This window comes from Ascaphus truei, chromosome 15 (assembly GCF_040206685.1).
Source record: "Ascaphus truei isolate aAscTru1 chromosome 15, aAscTru1.hap1, whole genome shotgun sequence".
Taxonomy (NCBI): domain Eukaryota; kingdom Metazoa; phylum Chordata; class Amphibia; order Anura; family Ascaphidae; genus Ascaphus; species Ascaphus truei.
In genome coordinates, this window is record NC_134497.1 from 16,686,591 (window position 1) to 16,711,625 (window position 25,035).

The following is a 25,035-nucleotide window of genomic DNA, read 5'->3' on the forward strand; positions in this document are numbered from 1 at the left end:
TAAAAAAAAAAAAAATACAACAACCCTACTACCCACCCCCTCTACCCCCAACCCCCTCCCCCCTCCAACACACACAGTACAATGATGGGCAATATTACTATTATCCAGGTCTGGATAATAGTGCATTTGCCCATTAAAAATAAAACATTACCCAGCCAGCATAAAATAAATTCCTCCCCTACATCCTTGCCAGGATGACGGTCGTCCTCATCACCATTCTCCATGTCCATGTCCTCCGTGGGCAGCAACATTACAATAAAAAACAAACTACTGGCCACTAACCCCTTAATAACCTTAGCGGTTAGTAACTGCTATGGTACTTAAGGGGTTAACCCCACTCCCCGCTACCCACACGGGAGGCCTAACCACCCTCCACCCTAACCAAATAACCCCACCCCCTCTACCCACTGATTGCCACAGTGGTAAAACATGCTCTTAATACTGGCATGGCTTGCTACAATGACAATGAATGGGCAAGCTACAAAAAAAACAACAGAAAATACAAAACTTACAATGAAATAACAACAAGCTTTTAATTGATTGTCACTGTGATATTCTATAACCAGAAAGTGGCATAGATAAGCACATTGGCAGTCAATGGGCTACCCTACATTACTTCTCCCCCTCTCCCTCCCCTACATTACTTCTTGTAAGGAATCAGGGAACACGTCCTCCGCAGCGTGTTCCCTCCTTACCTGCAGCTTCTCAGCATCCTGCGCAGCTTACAGAGCACACGTGCCCACGCAGGGCTTTCACTGCTCCCACGGAGCTTTGCTCCGCCCCCCGCTTGCGACACGCGTCCGCCTTGCGTGGCGCACACATGTGACGCTTGTGCACCGCTCCCCAGCTGCGTTTCAATAACTCCCACCTGTCTCTTGCACTTCCAGCCTACCCATGTCTCCGCACCAGCCGCTCCTCCACTCCACCCCTCTCTCCCATTGGTCTGTCTGCCTCATATATCCTCAGCTGTGCCACTGGCACTTTGGTTGAGCATAGTTCATTGTAGCCTTGTGTTTCCACATCCCTGTTCCTGTCCCTGCCTTGCCTTCTTGCTGATTGATCTCTCGTGTACCAACCCGGCTTGACTTAGGACCCCTCTCTGGATAACGACCCCGGCTTGCCTCTGACTACCAGCTCTTCTCCATCCCTGACCACAGCTATTGGACACTCTACTATTCTACTGGCTCCAACCCCTGACCACGGCACTACGGACACTGACTACTCTACTGGCTCCTCCCCATGACCTCGGCAAGTACCAAGACTAACCCACTCTCTCCAATCCCGACCCGGCTACGCTGACATTCCACCCTCCAGGCGTGCCTCCGCTGCTGTGGGTGCGCAGTTTTATACTTTCCCACCTAAGTACCGGGGTCCCGCCTTGTTCGTGGTGAGCGCAAGCGTTATAGTATGCTCAGCCCAACGAATTTGGACCCCTTTGAGGTGGGCCAAGCCCTTTCTGCCATTAGTGAATGTTTTCACCAGCTGGACACTCAAATTGCTTCCTTGACCCAAAGTTTTGCAACCTTTTCCCTGCAACAGGAAAATACAGGTACACATAAAGTGAACCAACTAGGTGCTCCAGAAGTATGTATCAGTTGCTTAAGAATAGCCAATTCCAATACGTATATTGTGGGTCTTAGGCAGGGCTCACCTGGTGATAACAGTCTCTTACAATAACTTGGCTCCCCCGGAGCACTATGATATTAGTATTGAGGGACTCACCCAGGTGTAGCCGTCGATGCCGTGCCCGTGACTGTCTCCTTGATATGTAGCACCGCCAACCCTCGAACGACTCATCCATCGTGAGGGCGGTCTATGACCGGCGGTGGGATGATGTTCGGCTGATCCAGCAACCCGGCGTGCGACCGGGAGCAGCAGATGAATAGAAGCACCTCGTAGAGGAGAAGGACGCGATGCACCGCCGTGCAAACAGAGTGAAGGCACGATGGTGCATCGCGTCCTTCTCCTCTACGAGGTGCTTCTTTTCCCTGCAACAATCTAAGCCCAGAATTGTTAGGCCTGCAACACTTTTTCTACTCCGGAACAAACCATTCCTCCTGTGCCACGCCTCCCTACTCCCAATCGCTATGCGAGCGACCCCCATGGGTGTAGGTATTTCCTCAATCAATGTGCTATTCAATTTGAATGAACTCCTCGTTTCTCCTCTGAAAGATCCAAGGTGGCATATATCATCACCCTGCTGATCAGTGATGCTTTGGCGTGGGCATTACCCATCTGGGAGCAAAGACCAGAATTTACCAAGGATTTTGCACGTTTCAAAAAAGAATTCAGACAGGTCTTTGACACCCCGGGCCGTAAGGTGCACACTTGTAAGACCTTATCGCGGTTTGTATGCGGGTCGACCAGCGTCTCCAGGAGAGGAAATCAGAACGTTCTCGCTCACGGCCTCCCACAGCCAGAGTCCCTACTTCTAGTCTTACAGTTTCCCTGGTTCTCGATGATCCTGAGCCTATGCAGCTGGGAAGTCACCGACTCTCCTTCTCTGAGAGACAACGTCGGAAGGAAAGCAGTCTCTGTCTTTACAGTGGTCTGTCTGGACACCAGGTGCGTTGCTGCCCAATTAAGCCGGGAAATGCCCATACTCAATGAGGTATAAGGGGAGCACATTGGGCACTATCTCTCCTTCCCCTTCTATACAGGAAATCCTGCCAACTCGGAACATGCTCCTGATTCTTCTTAAAGGCTCTGACTTCCAAGCCACCGCTTCCGCCTTCATCGACTCGAGGGAATTTTGTGGATCAGGACTTCGCCTTAAAAAACAACATTCCTCTCATTCAAAAACCTGTGCCCGTCACGTTGGAAGCCATTGATGGACGTCCTCTCCAGCCAGCCTTCATCTCACTAGAGACCTGTGTACTCTCTCTCTCAACGAAAGACGGCCACAAGGAGGAGATGTCTCTGGACGTAATTCATTCACCCTCTGTAGAGGTAATCTTGGGTCTTCCCTAGCTCCAACGACACAATCCACACTTAGATTGGAGGGACAAAAGTCCCATACAATGGAGTCCCCTTTATGCTAAATGTTGTTTTAATCCGGTGCAACAGATTTGTGGTCTAGAAATTCCCAAGCCAGACAAGCTTGTCCTACCAGAAGTTTATGCCGAATTTCTAAATGTCTTTGACAAGGTATGCTCTGAGGTTCTGCCCCCTCATCACCCTTTTGATTGCCCGTTTTATTTATTGCCTGGAGCTGTTCTTCCCAGAACTAGATCTTATCCTCTTTCTCTCCCTGAGACCAAAGCGATGTCAGAATACATTCAAGAAAACCTGTAAAAGGGGTTTATTCGAAATTCTTCATCCCCAGCCGGGGCTGGCCTCTTCTTTGGCAAAAAGAAAGATGGTTCCCTCCGCCCCTGCATAGATTACAGAGGGCTTAACAAAATCACTTTGAAGAACCGTTACCCCTTACCACTCATTTCTGAGCTTTTTGACCGCTTGCAAGGTTCCACTATTTTTTCTAAACTTGATCTCTGAGGGGCACACAATCTGATACGCATGCGTCAGGGTGATTAATGGAAGCCGGCTTTCAACACACGCGATGGTCACTATGAATATTCGGCCGTATTCCAAGAGTTTGTGAACGAGATTTATCGAGATGTTCTCAATATTTTTGTCGTAGTCTATCTTGATGATATTCGAATCATTTCTAAATCTCTCTGTGAACACATTCATCATACCAAGCTGGTTCTGTCTCGTCTTTGGGAGAATCACCACTATGCTAAAATAGAGAAATGCCAGTTTCATCAAACTTCTACGGCATTGCTGGGTTATATTATTTCAGACTCTGGATTCTCCATGGACCCTGATAAACTCCAGGCGGTGTTGGAATGGCCACAACCTACTTCTCCCAAGGCAATTCAAAGTTTTTTTAGGGTTCGCTAATTATTGCCGCAAATGTATTCGAAAGTTTTCTTCTACAGTTGCTCCTATCACTGCTCTAACTAAGAAGGGAGCTGATACTTCTTCCTGGCCACTTGCAGCACTTCAAACTTTCGACTCACTCAAGAAAGCTTTCGTCTCCGACCCCATCTCACACCATCCAGATTCCAAACTTCCCTTCACTCTGGAAGTTGAGGCTTCGGATGTTGGGGCCGGGTTTATTCTCTCACAGAGGCAAACACCTCAAGGCAAGTTACACCCATGTGGTTTTTTTTTCTAAGAAATTTTCTTCAGCAGAGCAAAACTATGACATCAGCAACCGGTAGCTCCTGGCTATTAAGCTTGCACTGCAAGAATGGAGACATGTTTTGGAAGGGACAGAGAATCCCATCTCAATCCTCACGCATCATAAAAATTTGCTCTACATTGAAATCGCTCGTCGCCTCGGCGCTCGTCAGGCCCGTTGGTCTCTATTTTTCTCTAGATTGAATTATCTTATCTCTTATATTCCTGGATCAAAAAACCTGAAAGCTGACGCATTGTCCTGCCAATTCGTGGTAGAAGACAAGACTGAAGATATATCCGCGACTATTCTTCCTTGTAAGTATATTATTTCTGCTAATTCTTTTGACGTCCTGGATGGGATTTTGGCAACTCAAACATGCATTCCTAGGGGTCTTGAGGTGCCGGAGGGTTGTTTGTACGCTGCACCACAATTTTGCAAAAAGATTCTAAAGTGGGGTCATTCGTCTAAGTCTGCCGGTCATCCTGGTACCAAAAGAATTTCCGATCTCATCAGACGAACCTTGTGGTGGCCTAATATGCTCAAAGACATCGAAGAATTAATCAAATCCTGCTCTACGTGCGCTCGAAATAAGACCACTCGCAGCAAACCGCCTGGCCTTTTACGTCCTCTGTCCATACCGGAGCGTCCCTGGAGTCATCTGTCGATGGACTTTATTGTCGAACTTCCTATTTCCAGAGGTACAGTATGAACACCATTCTAGTTATTGTCGACAGATTTTCGAAGCAATCTCACTTCATTCCCCTCAAGGGTCTTCCCAATTCCGCTACCTTGGCAGATATCTTCATTAAGGAAATTTTTTCGAATTCTCGGAGTACCGCTGTCTATAGTGTCCGATCACGGATCTCACTTCATTTCTAAATGTTGGCGTGCATTTCCCCAAGAATGGATATTTCACTTCATTTTTCTTCAGGGTATCATCCCCAGACCAATGGACAGACCAAGAGGATAAACCAGACCTTAGAACAATACTTGAGATTCTTCATCTCTGACGCTCAAGACGATTGGGTAGATCTTCTTCCAGGGGCAGAGTTCGCCCACAATTCGCTTAGGAATTAATCTACACAGGAATCCCCGTTCTTTATTAATTATGGTTTTATCCGGCACGGCTCCCCATTACTTCTTCTTCCGGGGTCCCAGCAGCGGACAACAGAATTAATTCCTTACATGTCTCTTGGAAAAAGATTCAAAGGACTCTCGAGGAAGCAATTCACAGACAGAAGTCACAGGCTGATAGTCATCGCCGTAAGGCACCCAACTTCAAACCAGGAAACAGTGTGGCTCTCGTCGAAAAACATCAGGCTCAAGACACCAACTCTTAAATTGGTCTGTCTGCCTCATTGTAGCCTTGTGTTTCCACATCCCTGCTCCTGTCTCTGCCTTTCCTTCTTGATGATTGATCTCTCGTGTACTGACCCGGATTGACTTAGGACCCCTCTCTGGATAACGACCCCGCCTTGCCTCTGACTACCAACTCTTGCCTCTGACTACCAACAAAGAAACAAAGAAAAGCCCGGGCGCTCCCTGATTAAGTTCTTAAGAACAGGGTCAATGTAATACTGCATTGGGTTCTTTAGGCAACAACTTGATTATATTGCAGAAAAGTATATTGGATTACTTTTCAAAATTTTTTTTTTTTTAAAAATATTAAGTGTGTATTGGACACGTTTTTTAATAATTCAATGTTTTAATATATGTGTCTAAAATTGTAAATTGTATACTGTATAAGAAATGTTTTTTAAATTCTTTTAAAAAAAAACCCCCATGGCTCCAATATATTATGATTATCGAGAGTATCAAAAACTGCACTATAGGGTGCAATAGAATATATCATGTTCTACAGTTTAGCACGAATATATTGAAAATATGAAAGCGTATATAGATATTTACACTTAAATAAGATATCATTTTAAGTAATTTGTTTAAAGTGTGAACTCTGTATGGAAACCCGCGGCTACCACATAAATATTTAATCATTTTCAATTCATATGAAAACACATTTTATGGTTTTGGTCCTTTTATATTAAAAACGTCCATGAAACAATAGTGTGCTAATAAGCACATATTCGCCCACTGAACCAACGCTTTTTAATAAGCACATATTCGTTCACTAAATCTCACTTAACACTATATAATAAGTAGAATAAGAAACACAGACACCTAAAACTCACTGTTGTATATATATATTTATTAATTGTAATGTATAAAAACATTCATGTTCTTAACTATTAACAAAAAACACATTAGAAAAATTACATGCACATTAAACACTTATGGAAACTTTATCCCAGCCACAGATGGAATTATTAATCATGCAGGCACCTTCACAGAGTACACAGATTTATTTGGTACCTCACCTATTACCCCACTCTTTATGTAGAACACTTCACTTATTGTCTTCTTAGTTATGTATTAACTTTATGTTTCACCACGATTTTACTCCTATGTATAAAATTTAGAGATCCTAACCAGTAAATGCGTCAATTCATTTAATTATTGATTTACTATGACGTGCAGAAGTAGAAAATGGAGTGCATCACACAGCACTCATCAGTTCTAATTGAACAACAGAGGACATTGCCTAAAGTAGAATGGGGATTGGCTGACATTAGTATAAATACCTGCCACGAACCTTAACCCCAAACTACGGAGCCTGAGGAAGACCAAAAGTCGAAACGCGTTGCTCTGACCACTAGGCAATTGTGACCCAGCACAGCCACCGTCAAGGAGTGGATCTGAGAGGAGGCAGCACTATATCCGGACGCGGAGCAAGTTAGCTGCGCTCCACGAGACCCACGAGCAAATTTCTTTCAGACGGCTGGCTTTTTCTTTCTATGCATTTTTTCTATTGTTTTTAAATATGTTCCGTTTTTAGAGTGTTCTTTAATAAATTTTGTTGTAGCCCACGAAAATCGCGATAGTCTTCAATTTTACATCCACACCAGGGAGGGGTTTTCTACCTACACTGGCACTTGGAGATCAATACTATCAGTATCAAAAAGAAGTCAAAGATACCCTGATGTGCATTTACTCACACAAGGCCGTGTGAGTATCATTTTGAATTTGATTTTTATATACCTATATATATTAGACCACTATTACCCTTACAGGGCACCAGATTTAAAGACAACAAAAGAGAAAAAGATACCTTCCCCTAGGATTACACTCACACTTGCCCGTGTGAGTGCCTGCAGCATTTTGCTGTTTTGACGTATCTGATCGCGCTCTTCTAGTGGGTAGCCACTGATTTATGTTGACGTTTCCCCACTAACAATTGTTTTCCTATTTGTTCACACCGAGGGGGATTACCACACTGGAAGTTGAAGACCACAGAGGAAAATCAGGAAGAAGATCAAGAACCGGAAAAGAAGAAAAAGGGGACTATCAAGATAAAGATACCTTGATGTGCATTCACTCACACAAGGCCGTGTGAGTATCATTCTATATTTATCATTACATACCAGACCCCTAAAACATCTATAGATCACTACGTGCTAAGATCAACTTTGTACAAAAAGATACCTTCCCCTAGGATTGTACTCACACTAGCCCGTGTGAGTACTGGCAGTATTTACTGCCTTATAAATATAAATATATATATATATCATTGGATTTTATCAACATTGTCTGTATCCCCCTCTAAAACATTGTTTTAATCTATTGACTCCGAGGGGGACATCCTCATTGTAAGCCGAAGACCACTGAAGATATCCAGAAAGAAAACCAAGTCCAGAAAAGAAGAAGGCAACCGACCGAGGGAACACCAAGACAAGTAAACCTTGCTGTGAGAGCATTTACACAAGGCCGTGTAAGTGATTTATTATATCTCTCAAATACACCCACAAATATCTAATTAGATACTCCAGACACCCCAAATTCTTCAACCTGTGCTCCCCCTTTCTCTCTCTATATCACGGCACTATGGACACTGACTACTCTACTGGCTCCTCCCCTCGGCAAGTACCAAGACTAACCCACTCTCTTCAATACAGACCCGGCTACGCTGACAATCCACCCTCCAGGCGCGCCTCCGCTGCTGTGGATGCACAGTTTTATACTTTCCCACCTAAGTACCGGGGTCCCGCCTTGTTCATGGTGAGCGCAAGTGTTACACTTCTCCACCTCTCTCCCCCCCTCCCTCTCCTACATTCCCCCCTCCCTCCCGACCTCAGTAGGAATTCCCCATGACACAAATACACAAGATTCCTAGAACAATATATATTTATTATTACATTTGCGATGCTGATACAGGACTAGCTCCTAGCAGGAAGCAAGGACATAATCACACACAATAAAAGGGACACTTTTTTTAGGATCTCCTTGTGAAACACATTTTCACGGACACAAAGCTCCTACGCTGGAGCCACAGTCACTTCCTGGGACGCTTTAACGTTAGAAAACTTGTCAGAGGAAAGATCCGCGATAAGGCATCTGGCGCCCGTTCTGTACGGGGTGATAGTGACCTCTGTCTTGGATCTCTGGTTGGGCTTCAGCAGCGGCACCCTGAGAGAGGAATAGAAACAGAGTTTCACAGCCAGTCACTAACATAGACCATGCAATGTCCAAGGATCATCATACAGCAGCACATCAAGGGATGTGGTATATATCATACAATGCAGCAACTGTGACCAAGGATGTTACACTGGTGAGACCAGCCACAAACCTCCAACTAGAACACACCTACACAGACACACAATAACACACCATGAAGAGGGGAGATACCGTAAAGGCACACAATAACACACCGGGAAGAGGGGAGATACCACACAGACACAATAACACACTATGAAGAAGGATGATACCACACAGACACAATAACACACCATGAAGAGGGGAGATACGACACAGACACACAATAACACACCATGAAGAGGGGTGATACTGCAAAGACACACAATAACACACCATGAAGAGGGGGGATACTGCACAGACACACAATAACACACTATGAAGAAGGAAGATATTGCACTCCATTGGGACACCACTTATCACAGCCAGATCTTTCCATAAATTATTTAAAAATCCTAATCCAATGGAATAGAATTCATTGGAATGTTTAAAAGCATCAAAACGGAAAACATTTGAACTCAAATTGATAATACACTTTGACACTAAAACAAAAGAACGTAATGCTGATCTGGGGTTTTTAACCCACTACCATAATTTTTTGTAATGTTTCTCCCTGCCTCTCTGTGAATTTTATAATTAACCTCTTCTCCCCCTCTTCACCCCCTGTGTACCCCCACCCCTGCACACTGCTGATGGATGTATGGTCCTGTGTCTCACTGTCCCTTACACCCGCCCCCCCCCATGTACCCCCTCCTACACACAACCTTCTTAGATAACAGGTACTAGGTACACACTGCCTTTATATTACAGTACTATTAAGTAGCATTATTACTCATACAATGTTTCTGTCCCTTCTGACATCATACAGTAGATTAAGTTTAACACAGTGGTTTACTGACAGGGGTATAAGTGCCCTGTTAATGAAGGAGAGGAAGGGTTTCAGTCCTGTGCAGAGACGGACATACAGTAAAGGCCCATGTGTGCTAAGGCCTAGATCATTACAGGTGGCCTGCGGGCTACATGCCACTCTCAGAGGGGCTTCACCTGCGACCCTCAACCGCTTACCACCCCAGCAGCCTGCTCGCCCCAGTGCGGAGGGAGTGGAGATATTACCGGTGGGGATCGGAGTTTCTCCCCGCTCCCTGAGCTGCCTAATTACTGCGCTAATCAGCCCTGGTTAACGCAAAGTTAATGATAATGCAGAATTCCTCACCAACATTTCCTCTGATCTGCAGCAATGGAGTTTAGTGTATTTACGCCCAAGAAGGGTTAAGCAGAAACCACAACTTCCTCATGATATTGAGAAAATGATTGTGTTATTGATCACACTAGATAACTGTTCAATAGGAAAAAGACATTCACTGTTTTAATGTTGAAGGCATTTAGTAACCACAGCGCAAAGTCATCCTCCGTGGAAGCGCACTCCCATCTACATTGGTAGCTTTGCCTTTTTTCAAGTTGTTGCATTTTAATCCACATATCTCCAAAATATCAATGACCCCCCACTGTCATTTTTTTTAGTATTGCAATATAGTGATCTATCGGGATAATGCCCAACTCCAGGCCCAAAGTGCCCTATGATACCGCTTTGTCAATGGTGTTTCCTGCAATATCTGGTTCGATATTCTAGGTAAATTCCGCTTCCCAAGATAACCAAAGGACATTGTGTACTTACTTTATTAGAAGCTGTTCCTTACACAGCCCGCTGCCTTCTAATGTCAGGATGCTGTTTGTAACGTTCTCTGCGATGGGATTGGAGAATATAATACTTATAACAACGGGCTTGTTTAGAACAGGTTGTCCATGGAACTATGAATAGAGACAGAAAGAGAAGTAATAAACATTAAGGATTTCTGCAGTGTTTCGGGTAGGGTTGCCAAGAGGCTTCTCCAAAATTACTGGACACAATGGGGAAAGGTGCGACTTGCTCTAGACACACACACCCTCAACTCTCTGCTTCATGCTGTTTCCTTTTTCCCTTGGCCCCACCTCCAGGCTCTTGACCCTCCTCCTGATTGGCTTCATTACTCAGCAGCAGCCAATCAGGATGGAGGAAGCTGCAACAGCCCTGCTGTCTCCCTGCTCAGGGAAATCCTTACGCTTCCTCACAAGCCAGTCAGGTCACTGTCTAGAGAGATAATACCGGTATACACATACATGCCCAGAGAGGTAATACCGGTATACACATATACGCCCAGAGAGGTAATACCGGTATACACATACACCCCCAGAGAGGTAATACCGGTATACACATACACCCCCAGAGAGGTAATACCGGTATACATATACATATCCAGTATTACCTCTCATTTGTTACTGGACAGACTGTCCAAACACAGGACAATACAGTTCAATACTGGACATCTGGCAACCCTGTGACTGGGAAGGTGGTCAGGGGCAGGAACAGGAAGTGACAGATCTTTATTAGAATTTACTCATACTGTGTTACACCAGGTAATTGTAGCTATTCAATAACAGGTCAGAAGGGGTCAGTCAAAAATATTGTTATTTGCTCCAATATACATTTCTGTCACCCATGGGGGTCGGCAGAAAGCTGCTCATCGGTTTGTAATACTGGTTGTAACAGACCCCGCCACCATATTTACCCCTCTGGGGTGTCCCCTCGAGGAGGGGATGATACCCCCAGAACTGGGGAGGTGTCTGAGTGTTGGATTGTGGAAGTCACAAATTCCGATACGTACACAAAAAGAATATTATAAAGATACCGGATTGGTGCAGATTGTACAAAGAAACCATGACGCTGAGGTTTATTCTTGTACATTTTAATCTATTTAACGCAAACCTGACCCCAGATCTTTTTATTTTTTATTTATTTCTTTTACTAAATAAGAACTATTCTGGAAAACTCAGAGAATGGCCTATCTAATTGGTAAGTAGGAAGAACATACAGAGACAGTAGGGGGGCGTTCTGGTAAGTGCGTCTGCAGGGGGCCAGGGTCAGAGTATGAGGTGTAAACTATCAGCCACTGAGCTACTCGTTTTGCTCGTATTGCTTACAATAGCTCTTCGGAGCAGGGACTCCTTTTCCTAAATGTTACTGTTATGTCTGAAGCACTTCTTCCCATTATGTGTTATTTGTATTATTTGTTATTTATATGATTGTGACGTGTGTTTCTGCTGGGAAGCGCTATGCACATTGATGGCGCTGTATAAATACATATCAGGGTTTGTACCTTTAGTAACAGAGGTGGGTTCTTCAGAGTGATCATAAAATCTACGAGCAGTTTCTCCCCTTTGCCATCTTCACACACAGCCACAATTTTGATCAGATTGTCATCGGTGATCGCACTTTCATACTGAGCATACGGTATTGTAAGTGGGATGTTTTTCTCTGGAATAAAGAAACAGTGGGATTGATGAACAGTGGATGCTGGAAGCCACGGCAAGCCACGGCAAGGACACTTCTACCGATGGTGCAGGGTGTTTCCTCCTGAAACCGCATTATGCAATGGACTAGCGCAGAAAAGAAAATGTCAAAAAAAGAAGAAAATTAAATATTGCCTGTTGTGTGTTGTCTATTGCAGGGGCGGCCAACTCCAGTCCTTAAAGGCCACCTACAGGTCAGGTTTCAAGCTAACCCTGCTTCAGCACAGGTGGCTCAATCAGTGGCTCAGTCATTGAAATGGCCAACGCCAGTCCTCAAGGGCCACAAACAGGCCTGGTATTAGAGATATCCCTGCTTCAGCACAGGGGGCTCAATCAGTGGCTCAGACTGAGCCACTGATTGAGCCCCCTGTGCCGAAGCAGGAATATCCTGAAAACCTGACCTGTTGGTGGCCCTTGAGGACTGGATTTGGCCACCCTTGGTCTATTTTGTATTCAAATGGTCTAACAACGTTACATATGGTGTATAGTTTATTCCATTATACTGAAGATTTTGTTATATCATTAAGGAATATACCTTCATTAGCCGCCAGGGTGACAGAGTGTGTTTGGGCCAGAATCTCTTTCACCAGGGCTCCGGTATATACGATCGCCGTGGCCGTCAGATTCACCCCCACGGTGTTGCTGACAGAGGCTGTGTTTTTGATAGTCAGGGTGACAGTGACGTCCTGGCCAACCTGTGACTCCCCGATCTGTTTGAATGTTCCGGTGAAGTCGGGTTTAGTTGCTGGCGGTGCCGGCTCTTCTTCACGCTTGGCTGCAGACCCAGCTGCGCCTCTTGACATCATGGAAAATCTCGGTCGTAGTAATTCCTTAGCCTTGTTAAATTTTTCTCTTTCTTTGGTAGAGCCTGAGAACGACCGAAGTTACACTTTCATTACTCGGAATTATATTAAGTATAAAAAAAATGCCAACGCCCTGACATTTCTAAATGTCATTAACAGTAAAACTAAGTGAACTTAAAGTGATTTGTTACCGGCGCTAACCACACCCAATCTGTGATAAAATAGTGCACAAAATTAAAATTCAAAATAAAATGTGTCAAGGTGATCACTGATCAAATTCTCAACCTTCCAGGAATGTGTACAGATTCCTTTCAATAGTAGCTTGTCCGGGATGGGAAGGGAGCGAAGATAGCAGGGATACACCATGAAAAATAAAAAATAAATGCATACAATAGTGTAATAAGTTCTTATCAATCTGGATAAAACATGTATGTCTTGGCTCTATAGCAATGCCTACTTACAGCAGGTCAAAAGGTAAAAAGCATTGATCTACACAGCAGGTAGAAAGGTGTCAGGATCTTCAGGAACAACAGCCCAGGTTTACAGCATAAGAAATCAGCACCTCAGCTCAGACGTCAGTAGATGTGAGTGGTCTGCCTTTCTTTTGCATGTCTCTGATCCACTCACATCTACTGACGTCTGAGCTGAGGTGCTGATTTCTTATGCTGTAAACCTGGGCTGTTGTTCCTGAAGATCCTGACACCTTTCTACCTGCTGTGTAGATCAATGCTTTTTACCTTTTGACCTGCTGTAAGTAGGCATTGCTATAGAGCCAAGACATACATGTTTTATCCAGATTGATAAGAACTTATTACACTATTGTATGCATTTATTTTTTATTTTTCATGGTGTATCCCTGCTATCTTCGCTCCCTTCCCATCCCGGACAAGCTATTAACAGTAAAGCGCAAGAATCCCCCTCGGGAACAGGAGATACTAAGAACCGGCGCTCTGGTCAAAATGGGAAACATTTTTTGTTTTAATTCTACTTAATAAATGATTGGTCATGCTGTGACATTTAGATAGATGGACAAATGATCGAATATATATATATATATATATATATATATATATATTGGTAAGGCCGTTTTGCTTCAAGGACTTACAAAACCCCGTTTATCTATTGCATAAAAGAAGTAGATAGTTCAAGTTGTGATCTTTTTACCTTCTTCATATTTGTAATCGTTTGTCACATCTACACGGGAGGACGACCCCACCGCCTTGGTGCTCGTGTATTGGCCAACCGATTTGCTTTCAGAGTAAAGCTGGCTCTTGGTCCCATCATCATATTGAACCCAGTCTACTTTGTCTCCATTCACCTCGGCGAACACAAAGCGTCCGTCATAGTTCAGGTTCACGTCTCCCTCTTTAATTGCTTTCTGGGAGGTTGGTCCAACTCGAAAAATACCTAAATCAGAAAAAATATTGTTTAATCCTTTGAAGAGCAATACTTTGTCCATACTACGTTAAACACCGCAGACCTGGACATCCTCTGCCACAAGCCATTTGCCGGCACTAGAAGATACTTTTATAGCCCGTTCAAGTCAATGGGTGGTAAGGCGTTTTACGGCAGAAGACCCAAGGACCTTTGAATACTGGCATTTATGTTTAGTTTGTATTACACATGAAATCATGGATTTCAGTCTCCAACACTCTTCAGTTTTGTTTGTTTTTCCACTTTGACAGGTGGTAGAACTCGATTTTGAGAAAAAACTATCCAGGTATATAGTTTTTTTTCCTCAGTAGTTGAAACCCGGGGGACAATGCTGCAGGGTTTTGGTTATATAAGCCCAATAACCCTATGTGTTATGTAAGCCCAATAAAATATACCCCAAACTGTAGGGAATCCAGTTGGTTGAGGTTCCAATTTGATGTTTAAACTATAGCAGCATGAAAATGTGCTACAAAGTACATAATGGGCTGAAAAGTGTGAAACATTAAATCTGTGTCAGTATACAGAATAGAGCGAAGGAGACAGACTTTATTCAAAATGTTGTAGAAAACATCTGAAAGGGTTTAATCCCGAGCCCTGCTACATAGGAATCTAACACAACCTCAATGGGAACCGACTTTCTTATATTCAATCTTTTACCATCGCTTTGTTCCTGGGGAGTTGCATCCAGAATTTGCCATCCATTGTAATCGGAGCCGAGGTCCTTTCTAACAAACCAACCCTCGTTCCAGGCATGGAAGTTCCTGGGAAGAAAAATAGAGTTAATATCAATATTTTCACCTAAAATTATTTCATCTTTTACGCTTGGTTTTAATTATGGATTCCAAACATTGTTTTTGCAAACTGTCCTGGAATTGTGGCATAAAATAATAGCATTGTCTCTATGTCCAATCACGTTTCTTTGAAAAGCTTTGGGTCATACCTGTTCTAACATCAGTATCCAACAGTTCCACGTGTAGCTACATTCTTACATAAATTTATATTTCATAATAGGAAAGATACGGAGATAAAGAAGCACGTCAGGACTGCAAAACAGGACTAATCTCTTGGATTGGGGACAAAGTTTGGACTTTATTTTGGACAGTGGGGATTGGTGATATATTTTATATTTCATTATTTGGCGCCGGGGATCACATTTCGTTCTTCTATAGACTATATATTCAAATCTAAGGCTGTCTCACATTTTAATCTGGTCTGTAACTGTTTCATACGCCCATAACATATATTTTCTTTAACTGTGCACGCAATGTCTTGTATATAATGTATACCCTGTTCATTTATGTAACTGTATTTGTAACCATGTACTATTTGTTTTACTCTGTGCCCAGGACATACTTGAAAATGAGAGGTAACTCTCAATGTATTACTTCCTGGTAAAATATTTTATAAATAAATAAATACATGTAAAATGCTGATCTTGTTCTCAGCGTGGGCTTGTGGTGCCAGAGAACTTCTCTTACCACACACTGTCCGGAGAGGGAAGGCTTCTTCCATTTGGATCAAAATAGCTGTCAATAGTCAGGTTCCCATCTGTGTCATGCGCCGATTCAAAGTTTGTGATCACACGAGAAGGTATTCCCAGGCATCTCAACGCTAAATAAACGAGGAACACAAATAAAAATAATTATCCAGATATCTGAGCGCAATTATCAAGGAAATGTAGCATATCTCCCCCTATTATTTGAAAGTGGTTACTGTTAGATGTGTCTATGAAGGTGAAGAAGCCGCAACTAGAACATAGCGTGGAGAAAATAACTACGTCTTACCTGTCTGGACCCAAAGAAGACACTACATTTCATTACAGGCCTCCATTTTGGGTCACTGTGGTCTGCTGTTTTTATTCCCATGTCCCATTTTGTGTTACTGAATTAAGAGGGTATGGAAGACGATATCGTCTGTCTGCTGAAAAAACGCCCCACAGAGGAGATAACAAGGCATTCTACCAAGTGCTCTGACTAGATCTTCAAGCTTTTAAATGTGCCAATGTTTGGGTTATGCGTTTCTTAAAACATAAATCTTATATATATATTTCAGAACAACCAAACTTGGAAGGATTACTTTATGTATCAAAACAAGGTGAACTGTCAGGGGTTGGATCCTCTCGAACACTCCAAAGTGGGAAGGGTGGTGGGTTGTGCTAGGGACGTTAGGTCCCACGTGGCACCACATCTTCTATATATTTGAGAAAGTTGTGTGTCTGTGCATTTTGACACCTCTCAAGATATCGTAACCACATTTTACACGATGGTTCCTGAGATCAAGGAGCGGGTTTGTGTCTGTGTTTGGCTACAATTTCTCTAAGCAAGTGTCAGCCCCTGGGTGTTGTACCTGGCAGGCTATATCTGACACGTGACATCATACTGGTGACATCATAATGAGAGCCAGATAGCTATAAAGTTTACACAGAAAGCAGACGAAGAAAGAACGTGAGGAAGTCAGTTGGCATGTGAGGGGAAAGTATTAACGCTGGAGAAGGGCAGAGAGGAGGAAAGAATTGGGGACATCATAAAGTGTTAAAGGAAGGTGATGGGAGGAACAGAGAGATGATGGGGGATGAGGGGAGAGAGATTAGGGGGAGAATTCCCATGAAACGCCGGGTACTTTCAGCTAGTTGGGATATAAAATGACAAACCTGTACAAAGAACTCCAGCAAACACCCAGCACTGTCCATATTTGACAGGTCCACTCTTTAGCCAACTGCGTAGGATGGGGACACTTCCATTCCACCGAGAGGGGCTCACTCCATCCGAATAGTTCCCGCTCCAATTCCCCCACACTATCCCTCTATCGCCATCGTTGTTGTTGACCTAAGGAAAGTACAGTAACAATGTAGCTATGTTTTTGTGCTTGTGCTCCATCGTGCTGATCCTGGGGTTCGGTGAACTACTCCATTGTACTGTGTGTTCAAATATTTCAATGACTTCAGCCTCACCATTGCACTGAGCACTCTGCCCACATGGATGGGGCTATTTCTGCTGGAGACATCAGAAGCGGGGTCACTTTGGTAGTCCAAGCTCCTGTTCAGCATGGTGAGGATAATGTCCAGAACGCCTTCCTCAAACTGTTGTATGACACACAAGCAGAAATCACATGTGAAGCTTTGGAAAAGTATGCTACAATACAGAGTACTGTAGCCAGATAGCAGAGGAAAGACACTTTAGAGCCATATCTACTAAGCTAGGGGCCGGCTAACTAGTCCTCAAGGGCCACCCACAGGTCAGGTTTTTAGTATATCCCTGCTCCAGCACAAGTGGCTCAATCAGCATTGACTGAGCCACTGATTGAACCACCTGTGCTGAGGCAGGGATATCCTGATGACCTGACCTGTACGTGGCCGGCGAGGACTGGAGTTGGCCGGCCCCTGTACTAAGCGGTGCTGTTTCTAAGACCTCTTCTGGCGCCAGAAGACACTTTATGGCCCATGTCCACTAAGCAGTTATATTCCATAAGACATGTTTGGGGCTGGAAGGTGCCTAATGGTGTACTCCCTCTCAGTAAATATTGGGCCTCGGGTAATGAGATCTACTTATTGGATAAATAACATATTCAAGTGTAACTTTTAGAACAGTCCTGCCCCATCCCCCAGTCTGTTACTTGGATGTCTCTGACAGGCACATCTAAGGAAGTATCTAACTAAGTAATAGTGAAATAAAGGTCAGTAACATTGCTCCATTTCTGGGTTTCCTATGTAAATATTGTACTTTCTGCTGGTTTAACATGGAACAGAAGAATCTGTATGTGCTTGTAATGAGATGGAAACACAGTAAATGTTATGTACGGGGTCTGCGGGGGATTCCAAGGGAATTGTCCTACGGACGTTCCAAAAGACGATAACATTTCACTGGATTGCCCCAATTACCTGACCGTAATCCCACTGTTTGCTCCCCCGAGAATTTGCGCTCCCGTAGAAAATGACTCCAGTTTCATTAAGAACATACTCTGTCCTCTCCGCCTCGTTGCTCATGTAAACATCATCGTCTGAAAACAGACAAAACATTGTATATGGAATATTCCTCGTGGACATATTTACCTGGGGTGTGTGCTGGGTGTTGTTGTTGGATAGTTACAGACAAGCTATGTTTCCATGTGCCAAGTACTGCTCAACCCCCTTATAACGCTATATATAACGCCAAAGAATCACATTGCGTTATAAGCGGATCGCGTTAGAAATAATGTACAATTGTATGCATTGTACAATAAAGTATTTAAGACACCAATAATCGTGTTGTAAAGTATTCACAAATACGAAAATTGGGAGCCACGCTTGATTCGAGTTATAAGCGGATTCGCGTTGTGATGGATCGCGTTATAACGGGGTTGAGCTGTGTAACTAATGAAAACATATTAGTTGTAAATAAAATGTGTTGCAAATTCTGACGGTGTGCTTCAGTACTTGTCTATAAACTTAATTTTGGATTCCTAATGTGAAGGTTAACATGTTTTTCCAGACTGCAAGGAGATGAGGAAAATGGACAAAATGTACAAGATCTTAGGATATCCATATTTGGGGATTTAATGACCAGTTGACTAATATTGGCCTTACTGTACATGGCATTATCAGAATGCCTTTGGACATTTTTTTTTTACCTCCAGTGATTTGACTTATTTTTTTAAATCTTTCCTGTTATATTTGTAAAATATTTGATATTTTTTTCACTCTTGTAGGAGTGGACAGAAAGCCAAGCTCTTCTGAAAGCATGTCAGATTCTTGCACCAAGCTTGTTAGAGGCAAACATTAAATTGCAGGGTATAGTGTATAAAGTATAGTATAGTGTCAGTAGGAATTCAATTGCAATTCAGTACCTAATGCCCAACAGTTAAAGAGCGCGATGAACTCCCCCAGCTTGTTGGACGTTGTACGTCCACCACTGGTGATCTGCAGGCTCAGCCGGTAACGTCCGATGATCGCGTCAGCTGGAATATTGATGGTAACAGCCAGAGTGCCGAGGCTGGTGGATCCACGGGTCGCGCTCCAAGATGTTCTGCTCCCAGTGCTGGAAAGTGGCATTACCATCCTTGTTTTTCCTGATACCGAAGGTGAGGGACCTGCCAAAAACCACGTTCAAGCAACATTAAATGAAGGTCAGATCACCTGTCTGAATTGGGAGACGGATTGATGGGGGGCACCCAGAATATGGCAGCTTTTAGTGGCTCTTTATTAGCCCCTTTAGTGCACTTATGATGTGGGGTGGGCGTAAAGAAATGTGGCACCACGGGGCACATATGTTGTAGACCATATGTCTGCTCGATCTTTATGGGGGCTTTATTTGTACCACACTGAAGTGGTATGAAGGCCGTCCCCACCCCCCACCGAAGAAATGATCACGGGATATAGCAGTGCTGGAGAGTCCTTGGCCATGGAGGAGGCACGACCATCCAGCACTGAAAGGGTTAAAATATGTGTTTGGGGAAAAATATACCCGCGTATGAAACCCAGAAACTAAATTTTTTTTTTAAATCAAAACCAGAACACCAGTCCATGTGTCAGTATCTGGTCACCAGTCCAACTCTGATGCAGGCCATTATTCTCTCCCTACTGTACTATTGTTACCTCCTGCTGTCCGGCCTTTCTGCCTCACATCTGTCTCCACTACAATCTACTGTATACTAAATGCTGCTCCTAGAATCACTTTACTCTCTCCTAAATCTGTCTCAGCGTCTCCCCTGCTGAAATCCCTCTCTTGGCTTCCAATCAAATCCTTTATCACTTATAAAGTTCTCCTGCTCACTTTTAAGGCTATACACTCTTCTGTCCTTCCTTAAATCTCACCCTCATATCTGATTATACAGCTGCCCGACCCTATACAGTATCTTAGCCCTAATGTTTCACTATACACTCCTCTGCCCCTCCTTACATCTCATCCCTAATTTCTCCCTCTACACCATCCCGACTTTTGCGTTCTGCTCAAGGATGTCTTCTCTCTCTCCCTTTTGTGCTTTAAGCCCTCTCCCACCTTAAAACTCTCACTCATTGCCCAACACCTCTGGAATGCCCTTCCCCTCAATATCCGACTAGCACACTCTCTATCCACCTTTAAGACCTTAATACACACCTTTATCGAAGCATATGGGTAGCACCGCTGGCTGATACTATACATCTCATGCACAGACCTTGGCCCTTTGCAGATGCACTTACCAGAAAACCTTCCTACTGTCTCTGTACGTTCTTCCCACTTCCCACTTAGATTGAAAGCTCTTCGGGGCAGGGACTCCTCTTTCCTATTGTTACTGTCATCTCTGAAGAGCTTTTTCCCATGTTGTGTTATCTGTATTATGTCACGTGTATTACGGATGTGACCCGCGATATGCCTAGTTGCGCTATATATATATATATAAAGATATACATACATACAAATATACACACACAATAAGGAAGTAAACTTGCAGTGGGACTGCCCCTGTAACATTGCTTAGGGACAGTACAGAGGTCACTGTTGGTTTGCTGTGAATCGACGGTGTGAAGTTAGGTTACCTGTCTCCGCGGTAAGGGACAGCGTTTCCCTGGACTGCATGGGTCTGGTTAAAGTGAGTGAGAGTTGGAAGGTCTGAGCTCTCCTCACAATGAGAGTTGGGCTGATATAATCGCTGGTTCTGTGAGCCACCATATTAGAACTTAGTTGGAAGTTCGAGCTTCTCAGCTGCAGGGCTGCAAGACAATACAGGTGTTTATTGCGAGGCTGTAATGGTACTTTTATTACATTTAACACATTCCAGAGAACACATTGTACTTAAAGCAAACATCCTCCCAGAATCCCCTGTGGTTTTATTTACAGGATTGGAGGTCGGAAGGTTATTTACAGGATGGGAGGTCAGAATGAGATGAACCGCGTCGTTCCCCAGTTTTTGAGATGCTGGTGAACTTGTAGATTGTCAGCTCCATGGGGCAGAGGCCTCAGCTTGCCTTAACATATATGTGGGAGTTCCCTGGAGTTAAAAAATAGCTGAGCTCACCAGGACGATATCCGGTAAAAAGATCCCACCCAATGGGACTGCGGCTTTAAAGGAGCAGTTATAGCTGAACCGCATTAATTTCAGCTCTGGAGACCCCCTGCTTCCAGAGATATGTTCCTCGGTCGGGATCCTTTGAGACTATATAACTCAGGTATGGAATAAAAAAAGATAACATCCAACAATCCTCGCCTGGTAATGGGCGGGAATAGAACTATAGTACAGTTTATCGAGTCTGACTATTGCCCAGACGGTATCGGCCATCACCATCAAAAATATATATGGAATCAAAGCAATAAGCAATCAGGTCAAAAAAGATATAATCCTTCATTACAGTCGCATAGCTGTACATTGTTCATATTGTGTATGTATTGTACGATCGGTTCAGTACTGTGGTGTCTTTACAATGTTGCATTTAAATTGTAACTTTACTGCTAATTTCTCTGATTGTGTATAAGTGCGGTATATGCAGGAGCGAGGTTATGCAAGGTGTTATTGGGCGAATGTTTCTAAGCGTATTGTGAAATACGGTACAGTGGGGAAAACTCTTCTGCTGTCACATCTTTGTTATGAAATGCTGGGTGTTGTTGTTAGTTGGCTTCACCACACCTATATTTATTAGAGGAATGTCACCATGATTAGAGAGTTATTATCGGAGGAGGATTCTTGGCCTGAGTTGGTGGGACATGTGCCAAACTGCTCAGAGTGTGCGTCTCACGAAAGGGAAAGAGTGCAAATACTCAACTTGTACAGTAGATCACGAGGGACAAGTTATAATTATATTGTTAAGCTGCATCCACATTTTGCGCGTTGACAGGAGGGAAGAGTGGAAATGGGGGAATTTCTCAACAAAGTCCAAATTTGGCGTGAAAACGTCACGTTTTAGAATATTCGCGAAATTACAGATTTTGATTCAAAAATTAAAAATAAACAAGTAAATATTTGAACATTGGAGGGTGAAATGGAATCATTTGTTAATATTGAAAAATGCATACATTTGTTTTCAGAAAAATGGGAGAATATTTGAAAAATGGGAGAGAAAATAAAAGTAACATCGGCAAAATTAGGAAAACGAAAAAAAAAAAACGGCAATGTGAATTTCTACACATTTGCTGATTTCTGTGGGGTAGGGATTTACATTATTGTGATATCTCTACCAAAAGGTAAATTGGTGCACACGGAGATACTGCCCCAAATTGCGATCCTTTCATATGATGTACACATTCCTCTTGTCCTAGAGAACGGTCGTTAAACAGACGTACAGATCTGTGCCTGTGTCTCCCAAAAATAACGGATTTACCAAAAACTAAATGTTATCCGCAAAGATTGCAGCACTTTGGTGAGATGCGTCTCGTTATAACTCGTTATCTCTCCTAATTAAGGGCATCATGCAATATGATCACCTGAACACTCGAGCTATATGGAATGACCCCCTAAATGTGCAGCAATGCACACTTTGCGTAGATATCTTATAGTCATTTTCCGATATCTCTCTCTCAGCAACATCGGTCAATTCTGTCCACCGGCCAGATTAGCCTTTTTTTTAATAAAATGTGTACTGCATTTGGGTTCCGGTGGCAAACATCTTACAGTCATTTATTACGCAGGGGAAGATTCTTTGTCCCAAATTATATTTATATCTAGGTGTTACCTCGAATTATTAATGTACAACGCACAATATTTAGTCGGCTGCTTGTTCGCCTCTTAAATTTTTGCTCACAAAATATCAATCAAAATAGGATATAAATGTGATTAATTTTTAGTGGAATTGGCTGTATATGTAAATAGGGATTTTATTTGTCACTTAACCTATGAATGTCACTGCAGGTGAATATCAGTCTTAAGTGTTTTCTCTTCTTTTCATGAGTTAGTGTCATAAATGGGAAGAAAACCATGGAAAAACCAATATTTTATGGGCGATACCATGGAATACCATTGATTTCTCTATCATCACACTACACACATTATCTGCTGGATGTGCTAGGACAGGGGGGGGCGGGCAAACTCCAGTCTTCAAGGGCCACCAACAGGTCTCTTTTTAAGGATATCCCTTCTTCAGCACAGGTTGCTCAATCAGTGGCTCAGTCAACAACTGCACAACTGTGCTGAAGAAGGGATCTTCCTTAAAACTTGACCTGTTGACCCTTGAGGACTGGAGTTGGCCACCCCTGTGCTTAGGATGTTGCTTTGTATACCTGAACATTAGATGATTATGACGAGAAGGTGACTTATGTCATTAAATGAGACTGAAGCATTTTGCAGCTAAAAATGTATCACATAGACAATAATAAACAAAAACTACTGTAAATCATGTCATTTGGGGATTTCAACAAACATTAGTATCCTGACAGTAAAGCACGCAGAACTAACAACAAGACACAAAGACTAAATCTATGGTAACCATTCGCCATTACTGACGTATTTCTCTGGGGCAGAAGACTTTCAATTTATCAATCGTCTGTAAAAATAAAACCGACCATAAAGAACTTCTCACTACTCACCCGCCATGCTGTCTGTTCTGCTTCTGCTCGAGTGATTACTGTAGATGCCAAACAGTGAGACTGGATCTTGGGTTGGATGTTTCCCCGACTTATATCCTAAACCACAGGTCTTCCTCGTTCACAATCCTTTAGAAATGCAAATGAGATGGCAGATTTGTCATAATTGTTTTTTTGGAACTGGCATTTTCTCATGCAATGCTCTTATATTGTGATTGCTCAAGGTTGGGAGTGAGCAGGTGGGATGGGTTCCATGCACAGCCTGTCTGGTTACATGCCAAGAAGGATTACTCAGGTACAAAATTCCTCACGCCTGAATGTGGTGCTGATGCAGAAATAGTATCAGAGGCCACTGGATGCAGTGACCGATTAGATGTGTCAAGGAGGAAATATCAATTAGAATATTGTAGGTGTTGGGAAGCTGCAGGCCACAGAACCTGGACACACACACACACACACACACACACACACACACACACACACACACACACACACACACACACACACACACACACACACACACACACACACACACACACACACACACACACACCTCTCTCTCTCTTCTCTCGCTCTTCTCTCTTCACACTCTCTTCTCCCTCTCCCCTCTTTCTTCTCTCTCTTTTCTTCATCTCTTCTCTCTGTCTTCTCTCTCATGGTGGTTGCCAGCGGATTTGCATACAATTTTTTCTGTAAATAAAGTGAACAGTTCGCGGACAGAATATTGACACATTCTATCTCTACTCTCCCCCTCTGTTCTATAGTTCATTAGTTACACAGTTACACAGTTACACAGTTACACAGTTACATAGTTACATAGTAGATGAGGTTGAAAGATGCTGCAGTTGCTTTAAGGAAATATCATTAGCTAAGCTACCGATCTATTGTCAAAGATCCTGTTTCCCCCCTAAGGGGCACTGCTATGGGGTCTTCTTTTGCGCCGTCTTACCCAAACTTTTTTTATGGGTATGTGGGAATCCACTTTTTTGTCTGGAGATTCTAATCCCTTCAGGGATCATAATATTTTTTTTGAAACATTGATGACTTGATTTTTATTTGTGAGGGTGAATTATCCACACTTCATTCATTTATTGATTTAATTAACCACAATAACCTTAATCTCACATTTACATTTGAACAAAATATCAACCAGATTCATTTTTTAGATATAGTG

General features: G+C 43.1%; 1 protein-coding gene across 1 annotated transcript; it reads right to left on the reverse strand.

Moving 5' to 3' along the window:
* Positions 1-8,407: 8,407 nt before the first annotated feature.
* Positions 8,408-24,007, reverse strand: LOC142466607 (protein-glutamine gamma-glutamyltransferase E-like). The gene is made up of 13 exons (XM_075571820.1): positions 23,865-24,007; positions 20,888-21,061; positions 19,219-19,461; positions 18,275-18,393; positions 17,348-17,476; positions 17,048-17,222; positions 15,876-16,008; positions 15,055-15,158; positions 14,128-14,370; positions 12,696-13,028; positions 11,968-12,125; positions 10,449-10,582; positions 8,408-8,707 (listed from the first exon to the last, which is right to left on the reverse strand). Exons 1-13 carry the CDS (start codon positions 23,869-23,871, stop codon positions 8,557-8,559), a joined length of 2,103 nt encoding a protein of 700 aa, XP_075427935.1. The 5' UTR covers positions 23,872-24,007; the 3' UTR covers positions 8,408-8,556.
* Between the last annotated feature and the right edge of the window lie 1,028 nt (positions 24,008-25,035).

Coding starts and splice junctions, on each gene's coding strand:
- LOC142466607 (XM_075571820.1), bottom strand. Junction 18,394..19,218: donor CTTTAACTGTTGGGCATTAG/GTACTGAATTGC, acceptor GTCTGTTTTCAG/ACGATGATGTTTACATGAGC. Junction 13,029..14,127: donor CGATTACAAATATGAAGAAG/GTAAAAAGATCA, acceptor GGTCGTTCTCAG/GCTCTACCAAAGAAAGAGAA.